The 12033-nt window shown below is 44.0% G+C and overlaps 1 protein-coding gene across 1 annotated transcript in view; it reads left to right on the forward strand.

Moving 5' to 3' along the window:
• The first annotated feature begins 1078 nt into the window (after nucleotides 1-1078).
• LOC134359612 (carboxypeptidase M-like) overlaps nucleotides 1079-12033 on the forward strand; it is a 34284-nt gene continuing 23329 nt past the window's right edge. Inside the window, exons 1-3 of the mRNA XM_063073104.1 lie at nucleotides 1079-1289; nucleotides 1935-2032; nucleotides 8279-8451. Coding sequence (XP_062929174.1) covers nucleotides 1100-1289; nucleotides 1935-2032; nucleotides 8279-8451 — 461 coding nt within the window. The 5' untranslated portion in view covers nucleotides 1079-1099. The remainder of the gene's footprint in view (nucleotides 1290-1934; nucleotides 2033-8278; nucleotides 8452-12033) is intronic.

Consider the following 12033-nt stretch of genomic DNA (forward strand, 5'->3'; position numbering starts at 1 on the left):
ACTGGGGGAGGTGGTGTCAGTGGAAATGGGGCGCAGTGTGGGGCGGCCCAGTATAGGCTTGTCTTGGATCTCTCGGTCTTTTCTCTCTTCGGATCAAGAAATGACTTAACTTATGAATCGCATCTTACTTGGGGAGAAAAAGATCATCGAGTATTAAACCATCTTAAATACACCCCCTTCACCTCACTTTCACCTGGATCCATCTGTCACCCTCTCTTACAGCTCCCAACTCACTTTTTATATACTGACTGTTTTTATATATACTTTTTTAAAACTCCGCTTTCTTTCCAATACTTTGAAGCGGCTGCTATTTTCCTCTATGGATGCCGGCGAGTTCCCCAGCACTTTGTGGTTGCTTTAGAGTTTTCCCAGTTCTGACGATCTGACACGTTAACTGTGTATACGCCCTTCCTCAGACCCTGCTTGAGCTTTTATTTCAGAAGTCAGTTGTTCTCGGCATATCCGCCCCCGCCTCGCCAATGGTAATTTGTGGCGTTATAGGCCAAGCCCTACTAGTTCAAAGATTTCACTAACTTTAATATTCCCATTATTTTCGTTCTCTCTATTCATTATTTGCGTCGGGCCAGACGGCCCCCAAACTTGCCTTCTTTTCGCGTAGGACCTCTCCCTCAGTGACATTGAGAGATTCCTCTTTAATGACACTGTGGTCGTGGACAATGGATCATTGTAGCTTTGGAGCCTTGCTACGCCGCCACACACGAGCTTCGAAACGCCGGGCCTGCCTGACGGGCAATGTCATGTTTACTGTAAATATCAGAGCGCCTGGAATAGTTTTACCGAAAGATCCATTGCGGGCCATTTGTGACCGGCTAGTCTCTAACAAATACCTTTAGAGGGGAGAAAAATGAGAGTCATACGATGTCAACGCAAATCCAACTACTTGGCCGAAGATGATTAGAATAATGTGATATTTCACATGTATAGAGTCCATTTAAATGCGATGACATTGAATTATAGACAGGTGAATTATGGATATTTGAAGTATTGTAGGAAGCTGCAAGGAAATAGAAAAAAAAATGGAATTAAAACGCGCCCTCTCTTTCTGTTACAGGCGGTACTCGCTCCTGGCTGTGTACTTATGACTCCGAGACCGGGAGCATTCTGGATGTGTGCAGTCTGTTGTCTTTCATTTATACTTCACCATTATTCTTACGCTAGTTTGGACTTCAGATACCATCACACGTCTTTGCTAGAGAAGTTTCTTCACGACGTGCATATAAATTTCTCAAGAATTACTCATCTTTACAGCATTGGAAAAACTGCGCAAGGTGAAGCCTTCATTATACCTAGAGAGATGTATTATGTTCGGGTTTGAGTGGGTAATGCTGAAGGCCGTACACCTGAAAAACGTACGACTTGGGTAATTGATAAGTCGAAACGGGGTTTCAGGATATTATCTGGGGCTGCGCGGTAGCGTGGCGGTCGGCACGACGCTTTACAGCTGAGGCGGTGCGGGTTCAATTCCCGCCGCTGTCTGTTAGGAATCGGTACGTTCTCCCCCCCTGACTGCGGGGCTCTCACCCGGGTGCTCGAGTTTCCAAAGACCTCCCGGTTGCTAGGCTAATTGGTCATTACATATTGTTCCGTGATTAGTCTGGCGTTAAATCGGGAGTTAATGGGCGACACGGCTCGAAGGGCCGGTGGGGCCTACTCCAAGCTTACCTCAATAAAATAAAAAAAATTTACACTGTTAAGGTGGTGATGTATCATACAACTAGATATTCATATTATATGACAAAATATTATTTCATACAGGGACAGAGACAACGCAGCAACCAACCTATTCTTATTTTCATATTATATTTTAAATCGTACTTTGTTTTTGGAGTTCAGTGTTAATTAACGTCCTCCTGCTAGATGAGTAGTGTGGAATCACGTTTTTTTATTTGTCTGTATAAATTCTTGTCCATCAGGACGGGAACTGTTGGTTATTGCAATCGGAGGACACCCGAACGAACATCGAGTTGGCATTCCTGAATTTAAATACATCGGAAATATCCATGGAAACGAGGTAGACTAATTTGTAATGAATGAGAAAGTGTTTCTGCTAACTATGGTAGATGAATTGACTCTGAGTTTCTTCTACTAATTTGAGGCTTTTTTTTAATGAATTTTGGTCACATCTGTGCCTTTTAAAGAAAAAAAATCGGTCTGCAGTGAAGTTTAAATGTATTTTTGGAGAACAAGGAAGTCTATTTGGAGGGATTTTGATTTCCACGTAGACTTCAAAGCTATCAGGGCGGTAGGATAGTGTAGTGGTTAGCACAACGCTTTACAGTACCAGTAATCCGGGTTCAATGGAAGGAGTTTGTACATTCTCTCTGTGACTGTGTGGGTTTTCTCCTGGTGTTCCGGTTTCCTCCCACAGTCCAAAGACCTATGGGTTGGTGGGTTAATTGGTCATTGTAAATTTCCCCGAATTAGGCTAGAGTTAGGTCCGGGGATTGCTGGGTGGTGTTGCTCAAAGGGCCGGAAGGTTCTATTTGGGCTCTGTCTCAATCAATGAATAAATCTCAATAAATAGATAGATAATACACCTGATTATTAATAGATGAGTACATTAACAGCACTTTAAATATATTGCTGTAGAATCAAGGGACGTTTATGGCACAAAATGCACCATTCAGTCTATTGATATTATTGGCTCCAAACATGAAAAATTGAATCAGTTGCCATTCCCCCATTCTTTCCCATCCAGCTTACAAACAATTCCTTCTCAAACGTGTTCCTAATTCCACACTGAAAGTGGTCATTGATTCTGTTACCATCGCCCTTACAGATGGTGAGATCCTGTTCCTAATTAAATATTTCTCAGCTTAAAATGTTTCTTGTTACGTCTCTTGCTCTGTTCTTCTTGTATGTTAAATCTATATTCTTCGACCTTTGTTATTGTACTGGCTTCTATTTTTTTTTTCCCCATCTGATCTGTTCATGATTTTTGTTCCAAATCTCTTGTCAACCTTCTTTGTGATGAAACTTCTCCAGCTTATCTTGGCAGCTGAATATCTCAACCCTGCAGGTTAGATCCATCACCCCTACTGAGGCATGGGCCACCAACAGCAGCTCTATGGAGTTGTCTTTACTGGGCCAGTCATTCAAGTTGTCCGCAGGTGTAGCCCAGCTTCAAAGATCCTTCCTCACCCAGGGATGAGGTCTCTGAAGCTTCGGTTGGCATTTCTGAGGCACTGCTTCTAATGGGATGGGGGTGCTAGCCCCATGCCCCACCCTCCTCCTTTTGCAGCCGGGTTTGGGACCGTCCACGATGGAGCCTCAACCCTGTAAGCATACCCATTAAATTTCCCCCTACCTTCGTTAAGGCTCTCAAATACATGATAAAGTTCGGTGACCAGAAATGTCCACAATAGCAGAAAGGAAAAGATCTTCTGTCCAGAAGGAGACTCTTTCTGAGTTTTATCTTCCTAATGCTGGAATTCCTGAGGATCAGTTCTTCACTGTCTTTACCTACTAATTGTTTAAAAAATGAGTTCAACAATTGGGCAATGTTCTCCACTCCACCTTCTTCCTCTTTTCCCCAGTACTTCACTTTAAACATGCCCAGGACACATACACTAGGGCGATTAATGTTATTCCACGTTCTTCGTTTTTGAATTAAAATATTGAAATACTAACCAAGTATTTTGATACGGTGAAGACCGATTGAATCAGGGGTTTCCATCCTTTTTTATACCATGGACCCCTATTATTAACCGAGGGGTCCATGGACCCCAGATTGGGAACCCTTGAATTCAATGAAACTTTGATTCATAGAAAACTTTCTTATAAGTGATATTCATCACTGTAGTTGTCTAATCTCATTGTGTCACCATCAGCCTAAAACCCAATTCTCATATCTGCTTCTTGCTTTCATACTTTGGCCTGTAGCATTGTCAAGGATTCCTCTCATCCATTCTGCAATCTTTTTGACCTCCTACCATCAAACAGGAGACACTGTAGCATTAGGATAAGGACTGTTAAGATTTGAAACAGCTTCTACCCCAGGCCGTTAGACTACTGATCTCCCTGCACCGCCCAGGTGACATCACTCATGAAGTGCCAATGGCGTAACTGCTATATGTCAGTCTTCTGGAACATATTTTATTATTTATTTGTGGAAATATTATTCTCTGTGTTGTGTGTGAGTTGTGGGCACGTGGCCAGGTGGTTAAGGCATTGGACTAGAGACCTGAAGGTCGTGAGTTTGAGCTCCAGCCGAGGGAACGTGTTGTGTCCTTGAGCAAGGGACTTAATCACACCTTGCTCTGCGACGACACTGGTGCCAAGCTGTATGGGTCCTAATGCCCTTCCCTTGGACAACATTGGTGTTGTGGAGAGGGGAGACTTGCAGCATGGGCAACTGCTGGTCTTCCATACAACCTTGCCCAGGCCTGCACCCTGGAGAGTGAAGATCCATGGTCTACCAAGACTAACGGATGCCTTTACTTTACTTTGTGTGTGAGTTATATGTACTGTGTTGTGCATCTTGGTCTGCAGAAACGTTGTTTCATTTGGCCGCATACGTGTATACAGTTGAATGCCCTGATGAAGGGTCTCAGCCCAAAATGTTCACTATCTAATTTTTACCCATTCTGCCAGTTTTCCTAAAGGACTGAAAATTACAATATTGTTCCTCTGATGGAGAATCTGTAACAAGAAGGAGCAAATTTTCTTTGATGCCATTAGTTAATAAAAATCTATAAGTCTAACTCTTTAATTTGTTGTAACCCAATGACATTTAGACACTGCTGCCAAGAGATAGTGATCATTGAATGTGTCAGAACTAAATAACATGCCAGTTGTTTCAGGGGGAAGTCACATGAAAGCCAGGCCAGATTTCCCTCCTAGAAAGTTGTATTGAACTAGATGGGCAATCCCTATCCAGTAGAATACTGTTGTACAGCTGCCAAAGCCGGACTCAAATGCATGCATCATGAGCAGGGGTCTGGGCAGTAAATCAACCACCATACCCCCTCAGGAAAAACCTTACAGAGAAGAGAGTTCTGGCTTCCAATGGTCTGCATGGGGAAAACACAGCATCTTTTCACTCTCTGAATGTTAAGATCAGATCCCCTGGATCTTCCTCTGTTTTGCTTTATCCTTTAAGTCCTTTATCGTTTAATCTCAAACTTGTACACTTTACACCAAAGAAGAAGTCCTGATATAGGATTTTGACTGTTTACTCCTTTTTTTAGATTATGAGAACACTCAGTCCTCTTTTATTGTCATTTAGAAATGCATACATGCATTATGAAATGATACAATGTTTTTCCAGAGTGATATTACAGAAAACAGGACAAACCAAAGACTAACACTGACAGAACAACATAATTATAACATATAGTTACAGCAGTGCAAAGCAATACCATAATTTGATGAAGAACAAACCATGGGCACGGTAAAAAAAGTCTCAAAAGTCCCCAAGTCGATCGACTCCCGAGTCCCCGATTGCAGGCGGCAAAAGGGAGAAATCCCCTGTCATAAACCTCCAGGCACAGTCAACTTGCCGATGCCTTGGAAGCAGCCAACCACAGCCGACACTGAGCCCATCCGTCCGAAAACATCGAGCCTCTGACCAGCCTCTTCGATACAGCCTCCCGTTTGCCATCCTCTGCCAAGCGCCTTCGACTTAGCTCTGGCTGCTGAAATGAGCAAAGCTGAGGATTTCGGGGCCTTCAGCTTCAGAGATTCCGGTTACCACACAGCAGCAGCGGCAGCGAAGCGGGCATTTCAGAAGTTTTCCAGATGTTCCTCCGTACTCTCATGCCCGTCTCCATCAAATCAGGATTGTGCACAGTCCCCTACTTGACAGATAACAGATATTCATCACCGGAAAGGCCGCGCGCGCTGCCCTCGTGCCACCATCTTCTCCTCCTCACTCCTCCTTTCCATAGATGATGCCTGACTTACTGAGTTCCTCCAGCATTTTGTGTGTGTTGCTCTGGATTCCCAGCATTTGCAGAATCTCTTGTGTTTGGGAAAGCCAGGGCTTGCTCACGGATGATTCCTTTTCAATGCATATGTTAAACACACGCATTCACGTGCGCATCTATGTATGTGCTCCTAAGATGCAAGGTGAGTTTTGTTACTGGTGTTTTCAGAGGAAAAGCAAAAGGGGTGGCTGGTCAGTCACCCCTTCAGCCTTCTCCCTGGTTATACTGTTGTGTCTAATATTGATGTAACATGTCGCCGCTCTACTGTGAGAACAACTTTACCATTAATCAGTAATCGCTTTCATGAAAACATTGTCTGCATTGAAACTGGCACTGGAACTCAGGGGAAATGTTGCCTTTTACACTCAGTGGCTACTTTATTAAATACCTCCTGGACCTAGCGATGGCCACTGAATCTATATTCTTAGTCTTCTGCTGATGTAGCCCGTGCACTTCAAGGTTCGATGTGCTGTTCATTCAGAGATGCACTTCTGCACACCACTGTTGTAATCTGTGGTTATTTGACTGTTGCCTTCCTGTCAGCTTGTCAGGTTGTCCTAGCTGGGGGAGCAAGTCAGGATAAGCTCCCATTACCTATTAAATGCTCCCAATGGTGTATGTCACAAATAGCTACTGACAACTAAGTCCAGCTCCTGGCCTTTACGTGTGGCTTAGCTACTAAACCTGGCAGAACTGTTTCTACTAGCAGGAGAAGGGGCAAAGGTGGGTAACTGGCACCTTAAAACCAGTTGTTTTGGGCAAATGGGCTTGTCTGCTGTGGTCGCGCAGAGGAACATCTGGAGAAACTTCTGAAATGCCCGCTTCGCTGCCGCTGCTACTGTGCGATCGAGAGTCTCCGGAGAAGAAGGCCCCAAATCCTCGGCTTTGCGTATCACCTGTTGCTGGGGCCGGGGTTGACTTGATCGGCGGAGATGGTGCTCGGTGCTCGGTGTCGAATAGGTGGTTGGAGGCTTGAAGTTTTTCAGACGGACTTGGAGTCGGACTGAGGTCGGATGCTTCCGGGATGCTGCATCGGCAAGTTGGCGCTGGAGGTTCACCGTCTGCATGAAATGATGGGTCTTTCGAGAGTCTCTGAGACTTTTACTGTGCCATGGTCTGTTCTTATCGAATTGCTGTATTGCTTTGCACTGTTGTAACTATATGTTATAATTATGTGGTTTTTGTTAGTTTTTAAGTCGGTTTGTCATATGTTTTCGTGATATCATTCTGGAAAAACATTTTTATCATTTCTTAATGCATACATTACTAAATGACAATAAAAGGGGACTGCGTGTCCTCATGATCATAATAATAGTAATCTAGGAAAAGGAAAACTGATCTCAAATCTCTGCTGCCTTGCGGCTCTACCCACTCATGGGGAAGGCTTTGGGAGTAAACTCCAAGGAAAAGTACAGAGCTGGACTTCTAACGTTGAGTTCAACACTGACTGGCAACTCCTACGATGTCACTGGTGCCAAGCTGTATCGGTCTCTGCCATTCCTTCGGAGTCATCAGCTGTGTGAGGAGGGGAGCTTGCTGCATGAGCAACAGCTTGCTTTCCATATTGTACTGCCCAGGCCTGTGTGCTGGCTTCTGTATCAAATAGACAGCTACTGGGCAACCATGGGCAATCCCAACTGGTTCAGCCTCTCAGCATGAACCAATCTGGCCATTCTCCTCTGATCTCTCTCATTAACAAGGCATTTTTGCCGACAGAACTGATGCTATCTGGGTGTTTTTTCTTTGTTTCTTGCACAATTCTTTGTAAACGCTAGAGGCTGGTGTGCATGAAAATTCCAGGAGATCAGCAGTTTCTAAGATACTCAAACCACCCCGTCTGGCACCAAAAATCATTCCATAGTATAACTCACTTAGATTACATTTCTTCCCCATTCTGATGTTTGGTCTGAACAACAACTGAACCTCTTGACCATGTCTGCATGCTTTTATGCATTGAGTCACTGCCACATGATTATCTGATTAGATATTTGCATTAACGAGCGGGTGTACTGTTGTACTTAATTAAGTGGCCACTGAGTGTATGTGCTCCTAAATTGTATGACGATCTTTGCCTTTGGTATTTTTAGAGGAAAAGCAAATCGAATTTATGGTCAGTTACTCCTTGAACCTTCCCCCAGGTTATTCTTTCATATCTAATATTGATGTAACGTATTGCAGGTTTATTGTGAGAAGAACTTACGGTTAGAGATGTAACGGGTGGGGGGCTAGCTCAATAATCACTTTAATGAAAACGTTGTCTGCATTGAAACTGACAGTGGAACTCAGGGGAAATATTGTTTTTCTCATGTTTAATGTTCTGATTTGTGTAGCCTGTTGGCAGGGAGATTCTGCTCCATTTGATTGATTACCTGGTTACAAGTTATGGACACGACCCAAACATCACCGACCTGATCAACAGTATGAGAATCCACATTCTTCCCTCAATGAACCCAGATGGGTTTGAAATTTCGCATGTTGGCAAGTGCTCAGGCACACATGGACGGTAATGTTTTCTTAAATATTCCAGCATCTTGATTCTTATAATTTATTTAATAGTATTTTTTTCTTTGTCTATTTTTTATGTTTAAACTCCAATAATCAACAAGGTCAACGATGTTTTCCTGCTTGATATTTGATTTGTTCTGTTTCATGAATTTTTGACTCAGTGAGATTTTAATTAAACAGTTTTGCTGCACAAATATTCTGTGCCTTCTTCAGTATTAGCTGCTGCAGGTTTGTTGGTGTCGCCCATGGTTGTTGGTAACCTGTCTTTTCAGAGAAAGTTTAGCAACCATTGGCATATGACTAAGTGGATGTGCTCAAAGGTCAAAGTTCAAAGTACATATAAAATACTCTGCAGATGCTGGGGTCATAACTTCAACTCTGCTTCCCATTCCCATTCAGATATGTCCATACATGGCCTCCTCTACTGCCATGATGAGGCTAAACTCAGGTTGGAGGAGCAACACCTCATATACCGTCTAGGTAGTCTCCAGCCCCTTGGTATGAACATAAAATTCTCCAACTTCCGGTAATTCCCTCCCCCTCCCCTCCCCTATCCCTATTTCACTCTGCCCCCTCCCCCAGCTGCCTATCACCTCCCTCATGGTTCCGCCTCCTTCTACTACCCATTGTGTTTTCCCCTATTCCTTCTTCACCTTTCCTGCCTATCACCTCCCTGCCTCCCCTCCCCCACCCCTTTATCTTTCCCCTCACTGGTTTTTCACCTGGAACCTACCAGCCTTCTCCTTCCCACCCTCCCCCCACCTTCTTTATAGGGCCTCTGCCCCTTCCCTCTACAGTCCTGACGAAGGGTTCCGGCCCGAAATGTCGACTGATCGTTTCCACGGATGCTGCCCGACCTGCTGAGTTCCTCCAGCGTGTTCAAAGTACATATACTGTATATGTCACCATATACAACCCTGAGATTCATTGACTTGCAATAAATCCATAGAATAATAACCATAACAGAATCTGAAAGACCGTCCCAACTTGGGTGTTCAACCAGTATGCAAAAGATAACAAACTGTGCAGGTACAAAAAGAAAGAAATAATAATAAATCAGTAAACAATAAATATCAAGAACATGAGATGAGTCCTTGAAAGTGTGTCCATAGGTTGTGGGAATACTTCAGTGATGTGGCAAGTAAAGTTGAGGTTCCTTTGATCCGAGAACCCAATGGTTGAGGGGTAATAACTGTTCCTGACCCTGGTGGTGTGAGTTCTGAGGTTCTTGTACCTTCTTCCTGCTGGCAGCAGTGAGAAAAGAGCATGTTCTGGGTGGTGGGAATCCCTGATGATTGATGCTGCTTTCCTACGACAACGTTTCATGCAGATGTGCTCAATGGTTGGGAGGGCTTTATCCATGATGGACTGGGCTGCATCCATTACTTTTTGTAGGATTTTCCATTCAAGGGCAGCGGTGTTTCTGTACCAGGTCATGATGCAGCCAGTCAATATATTCTCCATCACACAACCATAGAAGTTTGTCAAAGTTTGAAGTTTTAGATGTCATGCTGAGTTTAAAGTTTTAGATGGATGTGTCTTTGACTAAATAGTTAAATGGGTTGGAGAAAGGTTAAGGTTTGATGGAGGCTGTGCAGGGGTGGTTTCATTGATTGATTCCAGATATCTAGTGCGGGGAAAAAAATTACGACACAGAACAGTCCAACATGGGACAGAAGCTTCAACCCACGGTATTTGTGCCAATCATGATGTCAATTAAACAGCACACTCGCCTGCAAATGGTCCAGGGCTCTCAATTCCCTGCCTGTTTATGTGCCTCTTAAAAGTCAATGATCTGGAAGAATTACGGGTGATTTTATTGAAAACTTAAATGAGGGTGAAGGTAAATACTGAGGGAATTGTGGGGAGTCGAGAACAATGGGCCATAATGTTGGGATAAGAGGATACCCATCTATTTCAGAGATAAGGAGGAATTTTTTCTTTCAGAAGGATTGTAAATCCTTGGATTTACCTACTCCAGACAGCTGCAGTGATTGAATCACTAAGTCTAGATAAGGCTGAAATAGATGGAAAACTCTGGGCTTTAGTGGAACAGGGGGTTGTGAGAAACAAGCAGAAAGACCAGGATCAGATCAGCCATGGCCTAACTGAATGGTGGAGGAATCTCAAGGAGCTGCTTCTCTCTTTCTGTTCTGTGTGACAGAGAGCTGCAGGCAAGAATACAGAGTACCACATTTAGGATTGCAGTGAGGACACTTAGCTCTTATTCTGTTGGTTTGTGCGTCTGGGGAACCGGGTACACTTTTCTCCCACGCTACCGCGATCTATTGAATTTTATGATTAATCTGCTTGTGTCTGATTCGGAGGTAAACATAAATCATGAGAGTTGGTTTGTCTTTGACCCTTAAGTCCTCTAAGAGCCATGCATCATCAACTGGATGAATGTTTTACAAATTCAGTCCTCCTGGAACAGAGAACATAGGAGATTACAGCACAGTACAGGCTTTTCAGCCCATGATGATATGCTGGACGTCTAACCTACCCTAAAGTCAATCTAACCCTTTCCTCCTCCATAAACCTCCATTTTCTATAATCAATGTGCCCAACTAAGAGCTTTCTAAATGCCCCTAATGTACTTGCCTCTACCAGCCCATCCCCAGGGCGTTCCACACACCCACCATTCTCTGTGTAAAGAACCTCTCTCTGACATCACCCCCCCCATACTTTCCTCATATCACCTTAAAATTATAGCAACACACACAAAATGCTGGAGGAACTCAGCAGGCCAGGCAGCATCACAGCATCCCTGGAAAAGAGTACAGTCGACGTTTCAGGCCGAGACCCTTCGGCAGGACTGGAGGAAAAAAAAGACGAGGAGTAGATTTAAAAGGTGGGGGAGAGGATGGAGAAACACAAGATGATAGGTGAAACTGGGAGAGGGAGGGATGAAGTAAAGAGCTGGGAAGCTGATTGGTGAAAGAGATACAGGGCTGGAAAAGGGGGAATCTGATAAGTGGGGACAGAAGGCCATGGAAGAAAGGAAAGGGGAGAGAAGCACCAGAGGGAGGTGATGGGCAGGAAAGGAGATAACGTGAGAGAAGAAAAGTGGAGTGGGTGGGGGCAGGGAGGGGGCCATTACCAGAAGTTCCAGAAATTATGCTTACTGGTATGAGCCACTTCTGCCCTGGGAGAAAGGTCTCTGCCTGTCTACTCTATCTATGCCTCTTATCATATTGTACACCTCTATCAGGTCACCTCTCATTCTCTTTCACTCCAAAGGGAAAAAGCAGCCTTAGCTCACTCAACCTAACTTCATAAGACATGCCCTCTAGTCCAGGTCGCATCTTTGTAAATCTCTGCACCCTCTCTAAAGCTTCCACATCCTTGCTATGATGAGGCAACAGAACTGAACACAATATTCCAAGTGTGATCTCACCAGAGTTTTATACAGCTGCAACATTACCTCACTGCTCTTCACCTCACTTCCCTGACTAATGAAGGCCAACACACCATAGACCTCTTCACAACCCTATCAATTTGCACAGCAATTTTGAGGAACCTATAGACTTGGAACCCACGATCCCTCTGTTCTTTCACACTGCCAATAATCCTAATGCAC

The sequence above is a fragment of the Mobula hypostoma genome, chromosome 21 (assembly GCF_963921235.1).
Source record: "Mobula hypostoma chromosome 21, sMobHyp1.1, whole genome shotgun sequence".
Taxonomy (NCBI): domain Eukaryota; kingdom Metazoa; phylum Chordata; class Chondrichthyes; order Myliobatiformes; family Myliobatidae; genus Mobula; species Mobula hypostoma.